The sequence below is a fragment of the Silurus aristotelis genome (assembly GCF_946808225.1).
Source record: "Silurus aristotelis genome assembly, chromosome: 2".
Lineage (NCBI taxonomy): Eukaryota > Metazoa > Chordata > Actinopteri > Siluriformes > Siluridae > Silurus > Silurus aristotelis.
Window position 1 is genome coordinate 24,605,460 of NC_139575.1, and position 25,991 is coordinate 24,631,450.

General features: G+C 37.4%; 1 protein-coding gene across 12 annotated transcripts in view; it reads left to right on the forward strand.

Annotated features, from left to right (window-relative positions):
* Positions 1-25,991, forward strand: part of slc12a5a (solute carrier family 12 member 5a) — a 137,320-nt gene that overhangs the window by 33,826 nt on the left and 77,503 nt on the right. For 5 of the 12 annotated variants that reach the window (XR_014531463.1, XR_014531464.1, XM_083529071.1 and 2 more), the window contains exon 1: positions 17,459-18,054. The exons of the other annotated variants lie outside the window; for them this stretch is intronic. Coding sequence is in view for 3 of the 5 variants with exons in the window: in XM_083529071.1 (XP_083385197.1) it covers positions 18,000-18,054 (55 nt within the window). In the remaining 2 variants the exon portion in view is untranslated. Of the gene's footprint in view, positions 1-17,458; positions 18,055-25,991 lie in introns of those variants that run through there. 12 annotated transcript variants of the gene reach the window in all.

The following is a 25,991-nucleotide window of genomic DNA, read 5'->3' on the forward strand; positions in this document are numbered from 1 at the left end:
CATGCATGCAATTGACTTAACGATAAGCACGCTAAACATGCACATACAGTGGGAGACACTGCTGCAAGCATATCTAATATTTGCAGGAGAGCTTCAAAGCCTTATTGAGCATTGTGCTGAGACCTCTGCTTATTATCAGCCTGGGCAAGCCACAGGGGAGCATATTTAGACTCTTTGATTGCTGTTTTATAATTAGATATTCAAAAAGCATGCACAAACATGTAGTCATACTTAATCTAGATAATCAGAAGGATAATACTGTCTTATGCCCAATTTAGAAATTCCTTCAGCATGGATGCAGGAAAATATATTTATTTAAAAAAATTAAAAATAAAAAGGCTGACAATTGGAATCAAAATATGTTAAAATAACAGGGGGAAAAAAATCAGAGAGCAAAAAAATAGGCATGATAAAAAAACAGAATATGAAACACAGATAATAAGGCTTGGTAAGTCAGGCAGGGTTACATCACATTCGACTGAATGTCCAGAGTGTGTATTTATAGTAGGGTGTGCGATAAGAATCAAGTGAGTGCAATCAGAAGTCAGTCGAGCAGAACCTGATCGTGATTGTGATCATGTAAGCTTATGCTATGTCCTAATTCCCCTACTATCCCTCCTAAATTGTATTCGAGAGCAGAATTTGTGTGTCCCTAACCATAGTATGAAATTAATATCCGAGCGGTTTTTAACAGATTTTCAGTGTATTTTAAGTTTTATGACGTGATGCATTTTAGAAAGGGATGAAATCAAAATGTAGAAAAATAATCCAAGGTAAAGGTAAATTAAATTATATATTATATGTTATGCTTTTGTTAGCTACACAGAATGATCATTTTATTAGGAATATACACCATATGTAGATGCAGTTTGCAGGTGAAAAATGAATGTCTGTGTTCCCATGTCTTAGCATCAGTGTAACTTATCAGTCATCCTGTACTTGAGTAAAAGAACAAGTACCCTGCTTAATTATTACTTCTATAAAAGGTAAAAAAAATAAATAAATAAAAGAATTCCCTTTTGATTTCTGAGTAAAATTACAAAAATACTCAAAACATCTATGTAAGTACAGTAACAAAGTTAAAAATACTTATTTGTTTTTTTAAAGACTGTTTCTTCATTCAGCAGTGATGTTGATGTGTTTCATCATCATGCTGCCATCCATAATATCACGTTAGTGTCATTATTGTACCATCCAAAAAACATCTGTTCAGGAGATGATGTGCAGTCAATAATTATATAGATATATTTTTACTATAAGTGTCCACTAGGATCTCGTTGACTCTCATTTTGTCTCTGGCCTGTCTTTCTCTGCTTTTTGATAAAAATGGCATAGAAATGAAAGGGGCAAGACATTTTAGTAGCATTTTAAAGGCAAATGTTTAAAGAGACATCATGGTATTTGAGTTTTGCTCAAAATTGCATTCTCACATTCTTAATCCTCATGTTCTCCAGAGTCAAATGCTTATTTGGCTATAATCGTATACTATCTGAATGTCAGATCTTTAAAGAAAGATCTGACATTGTCAATGGCATAATTAAGTATAATATATATATATATATATATATATATATATATATATTCATTCATCTTCTCCCGCTTATCCGTAATTTGGGTCGCGGGAGCAGCAGTCTAAGCAGGCCCCCGCCTTCGACTGCTGCCCAATCCTCACAGCACTGTCCCTTACGGTCCCTCCTGCAAGTGGTGAGCCCACGGGAAGGTGGCCCCCACGTCACTCCGACGTCACAGACCTTGATATTTCCCTCGTAAGGGACCCCCGGAGCATAGAGGGTTAAGGGCCTTGCTTAGAGGGTCAAGGGCCCAAGAGTGGCAGCTTGGCGATACCGGGGCTTGAACCCCAGACCTTCCGATCGGCAACCCAGCGCCTTAACCGCTGGAGCCACCACTCCCCGCCCATATATATATATATATATATATATATATATATATATATATATATATATATATATATATATATATATATATATATATATATATATATGCGCATAAAAGTAATTTCATTCAAATGCACACAAACTTTTAACACTTTCCTGTTGTATTTTATCTCATATTGTGAGTGCAAAGAAAAAAACAAAAAAAAACACGAAGAGATTCTGCTGCATAAAATGAATGTGTTTTTGGCAGCCAGTATAGACCACATGCCAGAAGAACCTAGCAGGGAGGAGCAAATAAAAAACCTCACTCTATTTGATAGAGCACTTCTGTTTATTTCCTGGCAATTCATTTGGTATTCAGGATTTATAATTGTTGCAGGAGCACTCCAGTGAGCCGTATTAGATTAATGGCCACATTTGCTTCATGACTCGAGCAAGACAAATATCTGTAATTGCAATGCTGCCTGCCTAGATGTGCAGAAATGTCATCTACCTGAAGTGCGGTTCTTCTCAAAGCTTGACACAGCTGCAGCCATGTCATTCATACCAACGTTTTATGGAAATCTTTAACATGTAAATTGTTCATGTCACAACCTGCACTCACCCATAACTAGAAACTAAAGTTCATGTGCATTTTCCATTATATATGTTCCTTGTTTTCAGATAATTGGTGTCAAGCTTAAGGAAGCTGGAATCTTTCGATTATATCACCTTCAGATTCTGCTTTGTAAAAAAAATATAAATGTGACAAAAAAAGGTGAAAAAAAGAGAATTAAAGGGGAATGAAATGAAATACTGCCCTCATTAGACATTACTTCTGGGATTAATGACTGCATTTATGTGCTTTGTTGTGAATTTGTCATCAGACGGAAAGAAAGCCAAGGAGTCTTGAATCGTTCTCTTTCATTTGTTTACAATCCTATTACTGTGGCCGACGTCTCCTCGGCTTTCATTATCAGATTAGCTAGTGACAAAAACACAGTTTATAATTAGGTTTGAGGGTAGGAAAAAACATATATAGACGCAGCTGGTAGGGAATATTTGTGTGGTCTCATCTTTGTAAGGTTTAAATCTGAGAAAAACTGGACATGAGGTATAATCTACACTGGCTGGGCGACCATGAGCACACAATGGCAATTTAGAGTCACTAGTTTACTGGAATTTATTTGGGGGGCAGGGGGGGGGGGGGGGGGTGGAAAACACAACAAAACCCAGGTGGATTGCCTGGGCTCAGGGTCGAAGCCTGAACTTGTGTAATTTTTCAGACCTCACGTTGGTGGATGTTACTACTGTAGTTGTTCTCTGTTTTCTGTGCTTGGGTGTATATTACCGTATTTTTCGGACTATAAGCCGCTACTTTTTTCCCCACACTTTGAAGCGGCTAATTTATGGATTTTTCCTGGGTTTTTCCCGGTTTCACAAACTTCAAGCCAAAAAACGTAGCGACATAATATTAGATAAATGAAATTTTCGAACGGAAACGAAAAAACGCACCTCACCTGTGTTCTGAGCTGCAGGGCATCGGGAGAAAAGAATTCCATCTGTGGTGATTTTTAAACGCACGACGATGCCAAAAGAAAAACTCCCAAGAGAAATAGTTGTGTAAGGAAGGAGGAAGACAGTGAACAATGACTTTCTTGGAAGGCTACTGTTTAGATACAAGCCGTTGTAACACGTTGAGTCTGGGTCATGGGAGAGCTCGCTAACTCAGTTGCAACAGAAATCATATAAGCACAGACAGGTTTCCAAAACTCTTGCTTTTTTATTTTTCTTGGCAACAGCATTACGTGTTAGTCAAAGAAACTTAGAAATGAGCATCAGAAAATAATAAGGACATATTCTTCGGTCTTGCACACACGCAGTAATACCGGAAAATGCGGCGGCAAGCTATTCCCAAAATACCGCTCTGCTCTTAAAGGAGCCACAACATATTTCACCCGTTACACCGCGTTACAGACACTGTCTTTCGTTAAAGCCTGTGTAAAGTTCATTAGTTTCAGTGTAGGCTTATATATGGGTGCGCTTAATAGTCCGGAAATTACGGTAACCTTAATTAGGCTTTCTGTGTTTCAAGCTAAGCACTCAATGCTTACAATTTCCTACTAACTTAATAATTCATGTATAAAAAATATTTTATGATTATCTGCCTAAGCATGTTACACTGTATTCAACATTAATTCCCCAGGGCCCTTATAAAAACATCTATTATTTGTGTACCAACTGCTTAACTTTCACATTAGCACATTTCACTGCTGCAGTCTACTTAGATGGCATTAAAGGAAAAAATGTTTTTTAAATATGTTTTCATCTTTTAATTAATAGCCTCTTAATATATTATTAAGAACAATTTGTTATGAGTATGTGAGATTTTTTGAAAGACATAAATGTATTGCTTAGTATGAACATTCGAATACTTCTTCAGATACAAATAAAATAAATACTAAATATCATAATCTTAATAATGCTTTATTAGCTTAGTACAGTGAGGAAAATAAGTATTTGAACACCCTGCTATTTTGCAAGTTCTCCCACTCAGAAATCATGGAGGGGTCTGAAATTGTCATCGTAGGTGCATGTCCACTGTGAAAGACATAATCTAAAAAAAAAAAAATCCAGAAATCACAATGTATGATTTTTTAACTCTTTATTTGTATGATACAGCTGCAAATAAGTATTTGAACACCTGAGAAAGTCAATGTTAATATTTGGTACAGTAGCTTTTGTTTGCAATTACAGAGGTCAAACGTTTTCTGTAGTTTTTCACCAGGTTTGCACACACTGCAGGAGGGATTTTGGCCCACTCCTCCACACAGATCTTCTCTAGATCAGTCAGGTTTCTGGCCTGTCGCTGAGTTTGAGCTCCCTCCAAAGATTCTCTTTTGGGTTTAGGTCTGGAGACTGGCTAGGCCACGCCAGAACCTTGATATGCTTCTTACAGAGCCACTCCTTGGTTATCCTGGCTGTGTGCTTCGGGTCATTGTCATGTTGGAAGACCCAGCCTCAACCCATCTTTAATGCTCTAACTGAGGGAAGGAGGTTGTTCCCCAAAATCTCGCAATACATGGCCCTGGTCATCCTCTCCTTAATACAGTGCAGTCGCCCTGTCCCATGTGCAGAAAAACACCCCCAAAGCATGATGCTACCACCCCCATGCTTCACAGTAGGGATGGTGTTCTTGGGATGGTACTCATCATTCTTCTTCCTCCAAACACGTTTAGTGAAATTATGAACCAAAAGTTCTATTTTGGTCTCATCTGACCACATGACTTTCTCCCATGACTTCTCTGGATCATCCAAATGGTCTTGGCAAACTTAAGACGTGCCTGGACATGTGCTGGTTTAAGCAGGGGAACCTTCCGTGCCATGCATGATTTCAAACCATGACGTCTTAGTGTATTACCAACAGTAACCTTGGAAACGGTGGTCCCAGCTCTTTTCAGGTCATTGACCAGCTCCTCCCGTGTAGTTCTGGGCTGATTTCTCACCTTCCTTAGGATCATTGAGACCCCACGAGGTGAGATCTTGCATGGAGCCCCAGTCCGAGGGAGATTGACAGTCATGTTTAGCTTCTTCCATTTTCTAATGATTTCTCCAAGAGTGGACCTTTTTTCACCAAGCTGCTTGGCAATTTCCCCGTAGCCCTTTCCAGCCTTGTGGAGGTGTACAATTTTGTCTCTAGTGTCTTTGGACAGCTCTTTGGTCTTGGCCATGTTAGTAGTTGGATTCTTACTGATTGTATGGGGTGGACAGGTGTCTTTATGCAGCTAACGACCTCAAACAGGTGCATCTAATTTAGGATAATAAATGTAGTGGAGGTGGACATTTTAAAGGCAGACTAACAGGTCTTTGAGGGTCAGAATTCTAGCTGATAGACAGGTGTTCAAATACTTATTTGCAGCTGTATCATTCAAATAAATAGTTTACAAATCATACATTGTGATTTCTGAATTTTTATTTTTAGATTATGTCTCTCACAGTGGTCATGCACCTACGATGACAATTTCAGACCCCTTCATGGTTTCTAAGTGGGAGAACTTGCAAAATAGCAGGGTGTTCAAATACTTATTTTCCTCACTGTATGTAGTAGTAAGTGTTTTTGTTAGCACCATCCAGAGACCTATAAAGTGACTCGATTTGACAAATGAATTGCGAAATTGCTGAAACACAATTCTAAGCTGAAGTTACAACACATGATGCACAGAGCCATCAGCAAAACTCATCACTGTGTGAATGCAAGCTTATCTGGTTACCTCCTCTACATCGGCGTAATTTAATAGAGCAATTTGCGCGTCTTTAATCTCATTATCTGCAGCCCATAAGCAAGAGTGAAGAAGGTCTGTGCTGCTCAGATCATCTAAAAAATTATCCACTGGGCTGACTGTTATCACTGATGACCAGCGCAGGTGTCGATCGATCGCCTCTATCTGATGTGGGTGATTGTCCACTGCTCACAGATAACAGATGGCTGGCAGGAGTTATTTAGTGTTTGGATTCGATTGATTGAGAGGAACGAGAGTCCCAGAGTTGAGCTGAGAATGTTGCTCTTGTGGTTTGAGTTCTTATGGTTAATTATAAAACCACAAGATAAAAGCTTACCAGGGAGGCTGCCAAGAGACCTATGGCTCTCTTGAGGCCTACGACCTTAAGAGCTGCAGGAATATTTGACAAGTCCTGATTACTTTGGGTACTGTATGTGACAACAATCTCATATCCTTAATGCTGGAGCCATGGGGTGGAGATTTTCTGCATCCAAAAAAAAAAATGCATCCAAACTCAACTAAATGATCACAAACCAGGTGGCAAAGTGTGATTTGGCATGATAAAAAAAAAGGGCACAATAACAAGGTGAAGCACGATGGTGTGTTTTAACTGGGCATTTTATCAAGGTGGAATTCATCATAAGTAGTTACAAACCATTTACTTTTAGTCTTCTAGTTGGAAGAAGATAAAAAAATAATTATACCTTTTAGCTCGTCAATGCTGGTTAATGGCTTATCCAAAAAAAAAAACAAATGTATCCTTTTTCTATAAAATATTTAGAGTTTATGAACAAATTTGTACATATACAGTGTAAATTAGAAGGGGGGGTGGGGGGGGGTGGTTGGGTTTGGCAATCCTGCCATTTTAACTGGAGTGTGTAGACTTTTTATATCCATTACAATGTTTAAATACCAGACTTTGTTCTTGTCTTTTCTCCTTCCTCCAAGATTTATTGTTGTTACAAATTATCGGCTTCTGTGACCAAAGCTAGCTACAACGAAAATCTCTTCTTTTGGTTTAGTCTTTCTTTCTTTCTTTCTTTCTTTCTTTCTTTCTTTCTTTCTTTCTTTCTTTCTTTCTTTCTCTCTCTCTCTCTCTCTCTCTCTCTCTCTCTCTCTCTCTCTCTCTCTCTCTCTCTCTCTCTCTCTCTCTTTTCTCCCAAATACACAGCGCAAATTAGACACCATCACATGTATATTCTGTTTGTCTTCCATCTCATTCATTCTCATCTTCCTCCTTAGACTAATTTCTACCAAGCTTCTAGTTGTCCAACATTGTCCAATGTGACATATTTGTGTAGATATTTTTTTTGCCTTTTGGTATAAGAATAGTTTGGTGAAATTGCTACAATCTCTTAGTCACCTTTTCCCTGTTTACCCATTCTCTTTTTCAAAACGAGCCATTTTAATGAGGTAATTTCCGTCCCCAATGCACTTTTGTGACAACAGCAATACAGCTCTGCAACTCCTACACTGCTGAAAAGCTATAGTGAAATTGCCCAAATGTGTTTCATTGAGGAACACACTGTATACATGGCCATTTTGCTGTTAAAAATGTAATGTGTTTTGTATCCTGAGCTGTGGACTAGTAGTGAATGGTTAGTGAAAAGAAATGTCACCGCAGGAGATAATGACATTTTATATTTTGGGCTAATGAGCAAGCCTGCGCAAAGATGCCTGTAAATGATGAGCATGCATACACATTGGATGCTTAGAAACAATTGTATGCAAAAACATGGAAAATTATATATACATTACATACAGTGGTCCAGATATTCACAGTAGAGTTAAGCAGATGTGCAGAGTCTTGAAAAAGGTCAACTTTATCTCTAATATCTATGGGCTTAAGTGTTCTGACAACGAAACAAATGCATGTCTTAGTTCATCTTTATTCTGAGTTTGTAGTGAAATGCTTTTTACAGTGTCAAAAAACGATTTTGGAGACACCATGCAAATTAACATGATTATCACAATTGCATAAAACTCAGCTTTAGTATAATGTTAATGTTAAACACATTTAATGAAATTTACTCGGTTTCAGGCTGCCGTTTGGTGTGATTTTTTTGGGCACATTTTGGCCGAGAAATGTGATTTGCTTTACGTGAAATTTCAATCACAACACACAAGAAAACCCTGGCAACCCAATCCGGTAGGTGATCATGACCGAGCCACTCAAAAATTCAGTTACAGCACTCAATTGCTAATTCATGTCTGAATACAAGTAACTTTTCCTGTGCATTTATGTATATATATTTTATACATAAATAACTTTGCTGAAAAAAAATGACTGATACTTGGCATGACTGGTTCTAAGGTAGACTGTTCTAAACAAATCTGAATGAGTCTAAATAAATCTTTCAATTGTTCTATTCTATATATATTTTTAATGACTAACAAAGCAAGTAACTTTGCACTTCACTTCATATTCGAAGTGTGAATACTTCAAACAGCTGCCTCAGTCTTGCAAGAATGAATTAGCCAGGAGGGCTTGTTTCATCACATGCTTGAGCATTTGATAAGGACCAAATGCTTCTCTTCTTCTGGTTCTCTATACCGTGTTCTCACAGCACATCACAGATGTAATTCCCTCTTAGATCTGTGATTATAGAGAGTTATTTATTTCGTGGAGTTGAAAGGTTAATAAAAGGCACTGGTTCGCAATATTTCCCCAGTACCGATTGCTAACATTTCTATCTCTGAATGTGAAATGATGCAGCAAATAAAACAGCATGTTTTCTGTAGCATTTACTTTGGCTGTGCCTTGAATGCATTAGTCAGGGCAGTTCAGGGAGTCAATCAAACTTTCAGCCAACTTTTTCTACAGATATATCAAGCTTGTTATCATTGCTATAGCTTTCAATTGATTACTTACATTGGCGATTTTTTTACTTTGACTTTCTATATATAGTTTGTTTCTATGTACAGCTTGTTTCAGACTTTGAGTAGACTTTTAAATGTTTAACTATTTTTTTTTTATTATTCACTAGCTAGCTTACAATCCTACTTGTAGTACTAGAATCAATCATGTGTCTGTGACTAAGATCAATTTATATGACAAAAAAAATTATATTTTATGTCTGGGGTTTTGGCTGATAAGAAAATTAGGTTTATTATGTGGTATGTAGTCATGTTGGCAGAATTTGAGGTGTCAGTGTCAAAGTGTGTACCCAAACTCATGCACACTATAAACTGATTTATGACATAGGGAACTGTTTAAGATTAACTCTTTCATTTCATTTCTTTTTTTCTGAGTCAGACAGTTATGAGCCATGAACAAGTCGAAAATTAGATGGCAGGACTGTTGTGTGTTTGGCCAATAGAATATACTCTGATTTATATTCTATTTATTAGTGAGTTACTGTTACAGCAGTGTTGTTTCTCACCAGTTCTCTTACTGCTGCTTGGTGCACAATATATACACCAACTTCACTGACAAGCTCGAATTGTGTATGGAAAAAATTCTGTTTTTTATCTCCTCCTGCTTATTTTTTCTTGTTAGCGATATTGGCATTTCTGTCAATATTACCTTTTATCACCTACACGTGCGTAGGGTGCACAGTGGGTCCTGAAACTCATTCTGTTCTTGCACACATATCCCCCTCTTTTTGACCTTGGGGAAAGAGTTCCATTATGACGGATTAAACCCGAATTCTGTACCAAATGCTGGCACTTACTACAAATGTTTTGTACACCCGACTGTAATGTAACCTAATGCACTAGGTGGTAAGTCCTGGCTGGAGGAATGCTTATTGCACATTAGTAAATAATGCATGGTGAAAAGGCGGAATGAAAATGTAATGCAACCTAACTACTGTGAGAAAACAATGTGTAGAAGGATTTTGCTTGTGTCCAGACAATCTGGATATAGACACAATGCCTGTGTCTATATCCAAGGAATGTAATGTACTGTATGTATCTGATATATTATTCAGACAGAACTGGTAATGTGTTCTAAATTAAGACACAGTTACATGGTAATATGGCAAAATCTATTTCTTTATTTTTTTGCTATTTCTTAATATTGCCTTACTGAGCTCTAGAAAATATGTTCACCATATTTCTGAACAAACTGGCTCAAATACATAAAAATAACATTTTTATTTATTTAGCCTCCAATCCATGTAGCCCATGCATTGTATAGAGGGCAGCACACCTCTGCTGCAGTCTCCAAAACATAGTCATCCTGAGCTTGTGTTTTGCATGTTCTTGCCACGTTATTGTGGGTTTCCTCAGGGACCTTAAGTTTTCACCAAGCTGTCTGAATACATGCAGGTAATTGGATTTGCCCAGAGTAAATTCTACTGCCTTACAGTATTTCTGACTACTCTATTCAGAGTAGTCAATGTGCAGCTTGTATAGCAGTACAGATTTACTGTCCTCTAAAAATAACTCAACATACAGCCATTATTGTCAAAAAAGCTGGCAACAAAAGTGAGTACACCCTCAAGTCAACATGTCAAAATTGTGTCCTAAGTATCAATATTTTGTGTGAGCACTATTGTTATCCAGCACTGCCTTTATACTCCTGGGCATAGATTTCACCAGAGCTGCACAGGTTGTTGCTGGGATCCTCCTCCATTCCTCCATAATGACATCACGAAGCTACTGGATGTTGGAAACATGACGCTTCTTCACCCTCTGCTTGAGGATGTGCCACAGGTGCTCAATAGGGTTCAGGTCTTTGCCACTCCATCATTTTCACCCTCAGCTTCCTTAGCAAGGCAGTTGTCATCTTCGTAGTGTGTTTGGTGTTGTTATCATGTTAAAAAACTGTAATTTGGCCCAGTTTCTCAAGGGAGGGCATCATGTTCTACTTGAGAATGTCAGAGTACGTGTTGGAATCCATGTTTCTCTCAATGAACCGCAGCTCCCCAGTACCAGCAGCACTCACGCAGCCCCAGACTATGATTCTACCACCACCATGCTTAATTGTAGGCAAGACACAATGTTCTTGGTACTTTTCACCAGGGCGTCACCACAAATGCTGGACACCATCTGAGCCAAACAAGTTTATCTTAGTCTCATCAGACCACAGGACATAGCTCCAGTAATTCATTCTCTTGGACAGGTTGTCTTTAGCAAACTGTTTGTTTTGCAGGCTTTCTTGTGAGCCAGCCTCAGTAGAGGTTTCCTTATGGGATGACGGCCCTCCAACCCGACTTGTTGCAGTGTCAATTGTGATTAATTGTTCCTTTGTGTTATATATAGAATTGAGGGTCAATCATTATACATGTTAAAGATCACGCCTATGCAAATCAGAGCTATTTAGAACATCACTGCTTTATTGCTGTTTCTTCTAATGTCCATTTTCTGATAGGAGAAAAGTGGGTCACTATGCAATTTCTTTGCCACATATTGGCCTTCTGATGTCAAAAACTCATATCTGCCTTATATGTCTAAATAGAGATGGGTTCTTCTTAATTAACAAATATGATACTGTATATTAATGAATGTCTCTAACATGGAACCAGATTAGGTCCTCTGTCAGATGTAGTTTTTTGTTCTCTTAGGCCTTCAGAAGGCACACTCTACCCTGTTACTCCGATGTGTCAGATTTCGAGTGTTAAAAAATACACTGTGCTGCAGTTTCCTGTCATGTCTTCATCAGCATGCTCCTGAAGGTTTTCTGAGGGGGGAAAATACCTCAGCCTGTATTTCAATAGTTCTGTCAAGAACACTATTTAAGATGTGCGCTCAGCCCTCATCTCCCATTCTTTTTTTTCCCCTCCAAACAGGCTACCTTAGGAGAGCTTTGCAGATACTGATGGCCTTGCTGTTTAAGTAGGGTAAGAGAGAGGTGGAGAGAAACAAATACATTGTATAGTTAAAGTAGACTTGAAATTTTCCCATGGCCTTTTTTCCATAATTTGTCTTCAGATTAGGTTCAACTGGCAATGCTTTATTCTGCTAAACTTTTTGTCTGTGGCCATTTTTGTTTTTTTTGGTGTTTATTTTATTTTTTTTACAGTCCATTTTTTTCCTTTGATAAGCCTTGTAATAGTTGCATACTGGCTTGGACTTGCAATGATAATTGAAAAAAGCTATAGAGCAGCTGTTGCTTCGATTGCTTTGTCTGCCTGAATTGCGATGTGATGGATGAGGATTCGACGAGGGGAGCACGGTCTAATCATGTGACTATTTATGTGACACAACAGACTTTGTGTCCTTCCCAGTTGTCCTCACGTGCTATAGCATTACTTCTGAATTACTTCTAAGTTAATTAAGCCACTCAGAATCACTGTGTGTGTTCTTTGGTAGGTGGGGAGCAGGGGAGCATTTGTTATTTTATGCCTTCATTGGGACCAGATGTCCCTAAGAGAGTAGTAACATCTGACATTATGGTGATATTTTGCTGGTGCCAGTGGCTAGCTTTGGTGGCAGACAACCTACTCTTTAGGTAAGCATAAGTAGAGGAACAATGGTGTTTGCAAATAACACTGAATAATTGGGTGTGTATTGTTATTATGCTTGAAATTAATACATAAGACCTGTGACCAACTGACATCATCAAATTGTTGCATTTTTCTATTAATGGTGCTTTTTCTGTTTCTATTTCAGAAGTTGAAATGATAATTCTGGTCTGCTGATTAATTTGGGCAGGCTAAAACCTCTCAATTGAAGATTTTGTAGTGTGTAGCTTATCTCTATATATATGAGTTATTCTATTAAATTCATCTTTTGATTTCAAACCAAATGTCTTTAGTGTATATAAAAAATAATGAATCGGTCTTCGATACTTCTATTTCAATACTTTTGGCCTGTATAGTTAATGGGTGTGTTCTCTAGCATAGCAGCAATTAGCTTCATTAATCAATTTTATGGTCCTTACCAGAGATGTCAAAAGTACAAAGATCCTTCACTTAAATAGAAGTACAGATACTTATGTTTTGAACGACTCTGGTGGAATTTGAAGTAGCCATTACTACTACCTGTTTTAGTGCCATGCTGGTAACTGGACCTTACGTCATATTAATAAATTAATTCAAATGATTTTTACATTTTGTTACCTAATGCATGTATCCAGGCTGAACATCCACCACATAATCCACAAGCAGAGTAAAGATGATGATCAGGTGATCAGGAATGTCTCTGTTCTCATGTCATGTTTCTCATTCTCATGTCATGTTTACATTATTGACACCTTACGACTGTAAGAAAACATACCTTCGTGTTTTATCTTATGTGCAAATGTGTAATTTACCTCATATGGGTTAATTAAGGGTGTTTTGGCAACCAACTTGAAAGAAAATTACATTTTATGACAGTGGCATAAAGGCACATATGAACACTAACTGACAGGACAATTAAGTGCTGTCACATACTCGTTTATAGATCTGATAAGATATAGGTTTGCTAAGATATAATACAGTGATATTTTTATTATGCCTTGGTTAATATCTGTGAAAAAAATAAAACACAATGCTGCTAAAAAAACTATTATTACTTATTTCTTATTTCTTATATATCTTATTTCTTTAACGACCATTAGAATATTTAACTTTTTAAGTTATATAATATATATATATATATATATATATATATATATATATATATATATATATATATATATATATATATATATACACACACACAGACTTTCAATCAGATTAAAGAATTATGGTAAAAATGATGGTTTAGATACAGGTATTCACTGTGTTTGTGTATTGCAACTAGACCATTTGTTGCAATAGTGATAAGTAGGCCTGGTTGTGTTTCCTTTATTTTAACCTTGATGCCCAAGTAATAAAAGGAGTTTGGGTTGTGCCTTTAATGTACTGTATGTAGGTGTAGATTTTAAGCATGGCAATCCCCTGCACTACACACATACAATATAGCCCGAAATAATAAGAGGTCATATTGCACCATCCCTGCTCAGTATAAATCAATCTTCACTTATTAAGAAAGTATTCCAACTGTCCATCAGGGAGCATTTCTCATTAAGTGGGATCCTTGAGCAGGTCGATATGGCTGCTGTTTACACTGGCCGGGTCTTTCATGTCACTGTCAGAGACTTTGGTTTCCAGCTATCTTTGTGCTCCTGTTTAAGAATGTAAATCAATTCTTTCTTTAAGGGCTAATGTACATTGTCAGCTGCTGAGTGATGAGGCTTGCCTGAGAAGGTTATATTATTCACTGTTTCAGCTCATAGACAGTAATTATTAGTTAAGCTTATTTGATTCTCTATTGAATGTTGCTTAGTGCCTGCATAGGGATAGGATTACATTGTACGTGCTGAAAAACATTGACTCAGTGAAGCGTATAAAAGTCTGACATCCTCCATCTGACAAAGGCTTCTCTTATCACCCGTAGCGGTTTGCATGTACGTATGTGTGTGTCAAAACAATTCTTCAGTCGCTCAACCATCATAACCCAGCACGTTCCTACTATATTATCCAAGCCAACTCTTTTATTTACCTTTGAATGAGTGCGGCCAGTGTGTCCTGCTGTATTTCATTTCCCCTGTCCTGGCGTGTGAGGGAAACCACGGGGGATTCAGCAATTCTAGAGCAGTGTGGGGTTAAGAGCTTTTCTCAAGGGCACGATAACAGCCATGTGTTTGATAGCTCTAGCCATCAACCCAATGTTGGTGTGATGCTCTGGCACAGTTCCTGCTCTCATAGCACTGTTATTTGGAGGAAAGGCAGTTTCTGTTTTTGTAGCGTTTCAGTATAACATCATACCTCAGCAACACATATAGTAATTTAAAGTATATTTTGGCACATACTACTATAATTATTATTATTATTATTATTAATATTATTATTATTTTTATTATTATTATTATTATTTATTATGTTCATGAAATTATATTTTATGAACAGTACTAACACTGCTATGTTATTCTTTGATTCATGTTTATTAAAATGTCTGTCTGTCCTAAATTACTTTCTTCAGACCTATTCTTTTCAAAAGAAGCACATGCACGTGCATATATATTCTTGGTATATACACTAAGAATTAACACCATTTCAGATTAACTCTGCCTTCATCAATTCCACCAGACACCACTGAAACCCCCAAAGTACCTCTGTTCTCAGTCTGAGCTACTCAGACCTAAGTTACATGAATGAATACAGAAATGTTGGGTATAAAAGTGAGACATGAAAAAAGAGAGGATTTCTTCAGGATCTCTATCACTTCATATAATATGTGAGTGTGTTTTAATACCAACTCTCTTACGCGCCACCACCTTAGAGCTGTGTGTATACACATTATTCTGAGTAAACAAATTTGGGGGCAATAAATATTATCTCTTTAAGGCCAAGTGTATAGCCACATCATGACTTGACTTGATACAACCATTGTTACAGATGTTTGACTTCCAACTACATAATACACTGAGAAACTAAGAGTTTAAAATACTTATTTGAAGGTCCTAAACTAGCCCATCTGAACCAACACTACTAAATAAACTTTACCTAAACTGTAGCTTCTTAACTAAATGTACTGAACCAGTCCTACTGAACCAACACTATTGAATCCAGAATACAAAAGCAACAATATTGAACTATACTACTTAAAAACATTATTGACCATATGTATTATTGAACATATAATACTACTAAAACCACTCTTGCTACATCAAACATACTAAGTTAATGCTACTGAACCAGCATTACCAAAGTAACCCTACTAAACCAGCATTACCAAACTAACCCTACTAAACTAACCCTACTGAACCAGCATTACTAAACTAACCTTACTAAACTAACCCTACTGAACAAGCATTACCGAAGTAACCCTACTAAATCAACCCTACTAAACTAATGCTAATGAACCAGCATTACCAAACTAATCATACTAAATTAAATCTACTTAACTAAAACTACTAATGTAATCCTACTGAACTAACCTTACTGAACCATTGACTAAATCCTACAGCACTATGTCTGCTGAACTAATCCTACTAAATCAACCCTACTGAGCTAAATTTGCTTTACTATAGCTACTGTACCAATCCCACTGAAAGGAACTGTACTGCAACAATCAACTATACTGAATAAACCCTACCAAACCAACACTAGTGAACTAATTGTAATGAATCAATCCTACCAAATCAACACTATAGATTTAACCCTACTAAACCAACACTAATGAACTAACCCTTCTGAACCTAATATACTGAATATGCTTAAGGTTCTGGGTTACTGATCATAAGGTATGAGTTCAAGCCCCAGCACTGTCATGCTGCCACTGTTGGGCCCTTAAACAGGGCCCCTAACCATCTCTGCTCCATGTATCTGGCTGACCCTGCACTCTGACCACCAGCTTCCTACCAGACTGGGATTTGCAAAAGAAAGAATTTCATTGTGCTGTAATGCATATGTGACACCTTATCAGAGACTAAATAAAATATACAAGATCCTTTCTGTTTATGGGATTTTATTTTGGAGCGAACATGCCTTTGTATGGAGACCTGTCATTTTCTGAGTACAGCAGATTAATGACTCTGGTTGCCACGGCAGCAGTGATGACATTGCTGGATTTATGAGATTAACACAGGTTTGTTTTATTATGTTCTCGAAATCAGCCTCTAATGCCATTCTCCCTCTCGATAGATAGATAGATAGATAGATAGATAGATAGATAGATAGATAGATAGATAGATAGATAGATAGATAGATAGATAGATAGATAGATAGATAGATAGATAGATAGATAGATAGATAGATAGATAGATAGATAGATAGATTTCTCAAAGGACATGATAAATGTCACCACAAAGTAAAAACTGCCACATATTCCTTCTTTGCCCTCTTTTGCCATTTAGGACATTTCTATTTGAAGTCTTCATAGACATTTAGAAATGAGGCAAGAGAGAGAATGTGTATGTGTTTGTGTGTGGTTGTACAGTGGTTCTTATTTCTTTTGGAGGTGCATCAGGGATTTATGTTTTGAGGTATGCATATGAACACTTTAGAATTTTCGTCTTTTCTTTGAATTTGAATAATGACCAGATCTTATGTTCCACAAGTTTAAACCTAAAAAATACAAAACCAAAATCAGCACCCGCCATGTAGACAGTCAGGAGAAAGAGAGAGCGAGAGACAGAGAGAAAGAGGTTGGGGTGGGATGGTGGGAATTCTAAACGTAATATCACCTTCTGACTGACATCAGATGAGAAGAGATGAAGAACCTGTCTTCTGCATTGCTCCAGACCTCTCTCCTCCCTCTTTCATGCTCCAATCACCATCCCCTCTCTCTCTTTCTCTCTCTCTCTCTCTTTCTCTCTCTCTCTCTCTCTCTCTCTCTCTCTCTCTCTTTCTCTCTCTCTCTCTCTCTCTCTCCCTCTCTTTCTTGTTCAGTCTCTGAGGAGACTGAACACTACGGTGAAGCCCAAGGAATAATCACATTAACCTTAAGGACCACTGATTTCAATGTTCACTGACTGTAGTCTTGTGAACATAAAATAGCATATACTGTATATGTCCAGCATTCTATGTGGGAACTGGTGAGCCAGCGAATGTGTTCTATCATCCAACTCCTGCAGCTCATGCTCTCTACGATATCCTCCTCCTCCTAAAGAGAGAGAAAGAGAGAGAACAGGGAGAGAGAGAGAGAACAAGTAGAGAGAGAGAGAGAGAGAACAGGGAGAGAGAAGAGGGACGACGGCAAGAAGAGAAGCAGCATAGAGAGAAAAATCACTCTCTTTTTATTTCTACCGTGCTGCTCGTCCTCTCACCCCCCAGCAGGGAAAAAAAGGAGGACAGAAGGTGACTGTCCATCTTTCTCTCTCTTCTGTCCCTGAATTTGGGTGGGATTGCGTGGTTTTTATTTATTTTTTACCAGTGGGGGACACTTTGGAGAGAACTACCAGGGAAACGAGGAGAAGCTGAGAGCCAGGATGCTCAACAACCTCACTGAGTGTGAGGAGGGAGAGGGGGGAGCAAACAGCCAGGGTGAGTGGTGGAATCTCTCTCTCTCTCACACACACACACACACACACACACACACACACACACACACACACACACACACACACACAAAAACACACATACACATACATACTCATGCACAGAAACCATAAGCATTTACAGCGACCGGTGCATGCACTCTTATACCCTATACAAACAGTCTCATGCTGTGCACATACTTAGTTACTCAGTCATGCTTTAATGGTCAGATCAAAGACAGAAATGGAGGGATGAAGAAAAGGAGGAGGAGGTAGGGCAGTGAAAGAATGAGAGAGTGAAACAGAAAGAGAGAGAGAAAGAGTAGGAGGGGTTTGTTCTGCTGTTGCTGCCTGCATCGGATCCTCTCTCCTCTTTTACTGCATGCGTGCCGTGACTAGAATAGTAATCGGGTCTTTTGTTTATTGTGTGATGCCCTAGTGCTCACTCATGACACACTTCACAGAGCGACCACGGACTGCGCTGGAGCTTGCTGGAGTCACGTTCGTAAAAGTGGCACGCGTTCCATATATGTTCACCAAGCTGCTGGTTCAGAGTAGTGCTATCATTCAACATATTGCAAAAACCTCGTCCCCGAAGAGCAGCGTTCCACAAATGCTAAGGCAGAGCTGTACACTAAACCTCCAACCCCAGGCAACATAGTTGTACTTTTAAAATTCATCAATATGGAATATACATCAATATTCATGACTTTTTATCTAATTGCTCTCAATTACTGCTCATTGGATCATGGGAATGCCATGTAAAGCACGTGACACTGAAGCCGTCTCATACCGATTAATCACCACCCCCCACCCCCAAATCAAATTACAGCCCTGTGCAGAATGTTTTTGTTTGTGTGTATGTGCACATCTTGACATATAAAAGTATTCTGAAAGTATATATGTATAGAAAGTTTAAATTAAGATATTTTAACCACGTCAGGTTTCCTGCACAAAAAAGTTTTATTTTTTGTTTCAACACGCATTATATTTTCTGCATGATTTTATTTTTCTTCTGATCTTAACTCCTCATTTATTATCCACAAACTACAACCTGCGGTCATTCAGTCACTTTTGCTCAGTTTCTTTCTGTCTGTAGTATAAAAGTGTGTCTCTGTCCATGGTGCTGATTTGTCCTCTTCATTACGCACTGAGTAACAAGCATGAGTGGTTTTATCAGGAGGCTCGGCTGAGAATCTTGCTATCTCACCCTCCACACAATGAAAAGTACTCATCTCCAGATGCATTCAGCATCCTCGGAGTTAGCGTATTCATGAGAAGCCATCTGATTATGCTATTTTGTTCATTATCTAGAGAAGAGTTGGCTGTTCACTCGACAAGGAGGGGGGGGGGTGAAGAAGCCCACTTTTATCTTTCATCTGTGCTCTTTTGGGGTTTGCTGTTGTTTTTGTTTATCATCATTAGTAATATTATATAGCATGTTGCACGAACTATTAGAAGAAGGCTACAGGTGTACATGAAGTACTCTGATTCAAGCTTGAGCTTGTCAATTCTTAGACTTTACCAATTATACTTTTTTGGGATCTCTTTTCTAAACATAGTCTGGTTTCAATTACTATATTCAGTAAAACACCACAAATTTATGTTTTTTTCTGCAAACCATTACATGAATTCCGTCCTTCCAGTGAAATGTAGAAAAGGAGGTGGGTAGCACACAGGAACAAATATGTTTACAGATTGCACTGCATTTTGTATTTGTTTTATTTTTAAAAGTACAGAGACAAATTCAACAAATTCGACATTCACTTTATTTCGATTTGGCATGCATTGCAATATTTTTAATATTAAGTAAAAAAAAAATCAGCCATTAGTTATGTTATCAACATAGTTCCTCCATTTTTTAGAGATAAAATGGTGTTCCAACTAGGGTGTATTCCTGCCTTATGCCCAGTGTTCCCAAGGACAGGCTTTGACGAGGATAATCTGCTTGGTGGTAGCTGTAGCTGATTTGATGTTAAAACTGTGTTTTTTTATTTTATTTTGTTACTTTTTTTCTAGTAGGTAATTTGTTTAATTAAAATAAAAACAATATAATTTATTCAGATTTCTTCAGTGTAAAACTACAGATTTGTTACCACACCTGTAGAGCATGATACATACTGTACTGTATATCATAGGAAAATCTTAAATTAATAATTCAAATATAATTAGACCTATCTCGAATTAAGCCACTGGAACCGGCTATTAAAAGTAAGCCTCTATAACTTAATAAGCTTCTCAAGCACAGGCTGCTAAGAAACCCACACACCCATCATATCACAATGGTTCAATATGCAAATTCAATAAAAATCTACCATGAGTGGAAGGTTTTTTTTAAATCATCCACATTCTTTTTTTAATAGTTTGTGTTTTTGTTGGTATATTGTAAAAGCAGGGTGTAGCCTGAGGGAAATGCTTCTGCATGAGGAATTAGTATTTTCTATCCAGCTATTCACTCTTTTTATTGAAGGGAATATCCAAAAAAATTAGAAAGAAGAAATATAGTTGAAGGGTCTTGTGTGCTTGTAGTATGTACTGTATACTGTATACTGTATCTTTTAACTGGGACAGTAAATGTAGTGTACCAATAAATCTGTTTACTACAAATGAGTTTTTACGCCCATGTCCTTTTTGGTTTACTTATGGATTTTAAAGTTACAATAAATCAGACACCACAGCAACAAGAAAATGTACAGTTTAGTACTTATAGAAAAACATCTTTATCATCTCTTTTTCTCTTTCTCTCTTTTTCTCTCTCTCCATATCTCCTACCATTTTACTGCAAAAAGACATTAATTATGATGTAGTTCCAGCTGAGTGTATGCTTAAATGCCCCGTTGGGACTCACTTCCATTATAAATGTTATTTTTGAAATTTATTTCTAAAATATACCATTTATTTAACGTACTGTTATAGTGTAGTGTAGTAGTTTAGTATTGTAAATTAGTGTAGTGTTAAGTATTACAGTGGCTGTAAGAAGTGTATCTTTTATCATAATAAAGAGACACATACATGTTCCTTTTGTTTCTATGCAACAAACTAGGTTATTTAACGGTAGAAAGATTTACTTTGACCAAACAAATATATAAATGTCCAGATGTTACACTTTTTTTTGTAAAAAATTCTCCCTTGCTTGTATTAAAAGCTTTTGTATTGAACAGTCTTGGCACCCGGTCAGTTCAAATGTTTAGCCAAAAAGCTTTGCCATTTCTCTTGTAAAAGTTGGCATTTGTTCTTTGCTAGTTGTGATCTAGGTCATCATAGCACAGTTCAATAGGGTTTAGGTGTGGTAACTGGGCAGGCCATTCCATGATAGATAACACTCCGGTTGAGTGTTTGTTGTCTAATTAAGGCTTACTGAGCTTGGAAGTTTGCTTTAGGTCAGTGTCATATATGGTGAAGTTGCAGTCCAGACAGAATTGCATGGTGTTGAGATATGGAAGGGTTGCCAGGTGGGTTCAGTATCCATTTCACCTGGAATAAGTCTCCAATCTTCTCTGCTCCAAAACACCCCGAAACCATTAAGCTTTTGACTCTGAGTGTGAGGCAGTCTGGTAACATCCTCTCTTCTGTTCTTCTTCTTACATATGTTCTTCTGTTGGAGCCCAAATTATCACATTTGGACTAATCTGTCCACAGAAATGCAGGTGTCGCAAAAATCGGTAAAAGAATAGGTGTTTCAAACTTTTTACAGGAATCATACATGAGGAAGGAAGTCTGCATGTGTGTGTATTCTGTAATGCCATCTAGACCTTCATTTGGATCTTTTTTTTTTTTTTTTTTGGAAAAAAAAATCCTCTCAATAAATAATTTACCACCTGTTTAAATGTCCTAGATTTAGATCCATGTGGTACTTCGTCTAATGAATCGTCATGAAAATTGGTCTAAGTAAATAATGAATTGGTCACCCAGGGTTAGCCAAAGAGGAACTGGACACCTGTTTCACACACATACACACAACCTCACATACACCCACCTTGGCAGAGTATAGCATGATTAATGAGATATGATTATCTGAAATGGTAACACTGCTGTGCCTATTTTCAGTCATCTAGTGCCCCGGTCAGAAGTAACATCATCTTGTTTTACACACACACACATGCACACACACACACACACACACACACACTTACATGCGTATGAACACATTCAATTATCACACTGGTTAACTGGTGAGAGAAGAAAGAAAAATGGGTTACTCTAATTAAAAGATCATAGGTTCTATATTTAATGGAATATATGCATGTGAGCATTCATTTCAAGTTAATTATGTCAACCTTTTACACATAAAACAATACTGTACACATAGACCTATTCACACCTGAAGTGGCTCAGTGAAGGCGGTTTAAAAAGACAAATGTTTCAGAAGGCTGCATTTTGGGTACACACCTCTCTCTCTTCCTCCCTCTCTCTCTCTCGCTCTCTCTCTCTCTCTCTCTCTCTCTCTCTCTCTCTCTCTCTCTCTCTCTCTCTCTCTCTCTCTCTCTCTCTCTCGCTCTCAATTTCCAATTAGTGTGGTCAGAATAAGAACAAACCTCTTGTATTGTTAACCCAGGTGATATCAAGAGGCAAAGAGTAGATCCAGGTCCCTGTGTTTTTTAGAATAAATAAAGTATGACATTAATATTACTTTATGAAGGTGTGAAAAGTGTGTGTGTGTGTGTGTGTGTGTGTGTGTGTGTGTGTGTGTGAGAGAGAGAGAGAGAGAGAGAGAGAGAGAGAGAGAGAGAGAGAGTGTTTGTGTCATGGAGTTCTACCAACACAGCGACTTCTGTCGCAACGAAGCAGCCACTTTGTAAAATGTCTTGGTGTGTGTGTAGGTGGACGAGGCTTGTAAGAGGTGGATCGCGAAAGGAAAAAAGCACTGAAGGATACTTCAGTGAGACTGATGACAGGCTGGAGAGACAGGAAGTGACTGAAGTGGACACAAACATGTCGAACATCAGAGTGATGCACCTGTAACTTTAGTGCGAGTTAATGCTTCCTAATCTTAGGCTGGTGCTAGATCGTTGCCACATCTTAATTAGCTTGTCTGGAGATTTTGACATTTGATGCTTACATAAAATAAGAGCAAATATAATATTATGATGTTATGTAAGCACCAAATTTCAAATTATTGTCCTTATCATCACAGTGATTTGCTGTATCATGAGAAATGGAGTGTAGAGAGGAAGGAGTGAAGTCAGGTGCTATTAGAATGGTAGGTAGGGGAGTGTAAGAAGATAGAGCACTTATGGAAACAGTTTCTGGATCCTGGAAATTGGATGAACTACAGTGGAAAGAATCATAGTATTAAGGTGTTTAACTTTAATTAAAAAAATATTGATGTCTTTACTGAATCCTGTCTTTTGTCTTGTAACACTACTTTAATTGCACTTTTACAATGAGAGCCATCTTGGTACTTTTCTACTATAGTGAACGTTGTACATTTCTGCAAGATTTTGGACTGAAATTGCAACAGCAGCGGACAATCTTAAGTAGAGTAGCTACTAGCTAGCCAACATTAGTGATAGCTCATATGTTGTATATTACATTCTCAAATAATAAAGGAACTGGTATACTATATGGACAAAATTATTGGGATACTTGACATTTCTAGCCATATGTGGTTCTTTCCAAAACTATTATCACAAAGTTGAACGCACACAGTCGTATAGGATGTCTTCGGATGCAGAATCATAAATTTTTTTCTTCGCTAGGAAAGTGAGCTCTGGGATATTTTCAGGTTTTGATGTTTATCTTCATTGGCCTGCCATATATCTCTGACCTAAAGCCTATTGAACACCTCAGGGATCAATTGAAACGCTGACTGTACCCCAGGCCTCCTCACCCTACTGAAATAATTTGGAATATGTTTAAAAAGCATATACGAATCTTAAGGTCAGGTGTCCACATACTTTTGTCTATATAGTGTATTTGAGATGACTAACCTAAAGTGAAATTGTGAGATTAGGGTGCATTTGCAGAATGACAATTTCAGCTCAAATGCAGGATTAATTTTTTTTTTCACTTTTGAACTCAAAAACACTTAAAAACTCAAATCAAACAAAAAACCTACTTTTCACAGGCAAAAGGTTCTCAAATGACTTGCTTTCTGTTTTGTTTTGGCTGCAAATATGATGTGCTCCATAATGAAAAGCAATATATTTATAGCTAACAAACTCTCTGTATGTCATTACATAAAAACTGCTACCACATCTACCCTTGTCAGTTAGATTCCAGAGCAACTGATCTGCAGTTTTTAACTTCTTCTGTGGAGTAGCTCATGAATCTATGATTTGTTCACCTCTGACCATAATTTATTGGATTAATATTATTTTTGTGCAATTCTTTTTTACGCTGAATGATCTGAAAGACATTTTTATTCAAAGTGAATAAGTACAGCCATTTACTTTCACTAGCATAAACCTAAAGCATGTGCCTGATGCTAGTTTTCAAACATTCTGGACCAGTGTCTGATATTGTAGTGCATGTTTAGAGGAGATGTTCAATAACATTGTCTTTCTGTGTGCTCAGGAAATTTAGTAGCCATATCTGTTTCTCAGGCTTATGATCCTGTTCCCTCTGTCATTATTCGAAGAGAAGAATAAGGAGTAAGCACTGCACAGTTGTGTAACATAGAGACAGCATTTAGTGTAATTATGTTGCACTGAGCTTCTGTCTGATGGTTACACAGAGAACACCCACACCTCTTTCCTTCCCTTTTTTTCATTATTTCCTAGACCTCCAATACCTTTTTACTTGTCAGCTCTATCTATCTATCTATCTATCTATCTATCTATCTATCTATCTATCTATCTATCTATCTATCTATCTATCTAGTTTATATATATATATATATATATATATATATATATATATATATATATATATATATATATATATATATATATATATATATATATATATATATATATATACTGTACAAACATTGCCCTTTATTTCTATTGAAAAATCCTTCCTTAGCACTCAGCATTATTAACAACTTTACACAATCTTGGCATCCAAACAGTAAAATCCCCAAATATTTAGCTAAAATATTTTGCTGTACCTCTTGTGAAACTTGCCAAAGGTGTTCTTTACTAGTTATATCTTTCTGACCTTGCAATCCATTTCATCCCAGAACAGTTCAATAGGATTTGGGTCTAGTGACTAGGCAGGCCATTCTCAGCACACATTTAAATTTAAGTAACAATCATAAAAATGAATATTTTTACTAAGATAGTCTATGGACTATATTTTATAAAGGTTTAAGGGTTCATAACCTGAATTAGTAGAGACTAGACCTGGTCAGTGTGAAGGCTTGTTGTCAATGCATAGACTCTTAAAAAAAAATAATGTAGTAATACATAATCAATATAAAAAACCAAGTCCAAAGAACACATAAGCAATTTTTGGCATGATTCCACAATTTCAATTATTTATGCAGGCTGTGTGCTCAAAATTGTGTGTCTGGATAAATAACAGAAAGCTATAGCCATGTTTGTGCGACCTGTCTTCCCTGAAATGCAGAAATAGACAATATGCATTGCCATGGTTACCCTGTGCTAGCAAGGTTCCTTTGGCCCTAGATTGTTACCTTATAACACACACACACACTTATATCTCTTCTGCTTATTCGAATGAACAGATCATCATAATATCTCAGCGCTCACACTATTGAAATACTTTGTGCTTTTGTTTTCACACACACGACAGCACCTTCTTGTTTGCAATTTTTGTTTGCCCACATTCTGGCAAAGTGCCTCAAGCCAAATGTGTGATAAACGATAGGTATGTGTGGGGGGGTCCAAAGAGCACAGAATTGCATCCCTGGTTTGGGTGTGTAAGCCTGTGTGTGTAGAGTCAATTTACTGGAAAAGAACAGTTGATGTCTCTGGTGTGTATAACTATTTGCATACAGCCTTCACATTCATACACACAAGTGTTTGATTAAATAAGCCC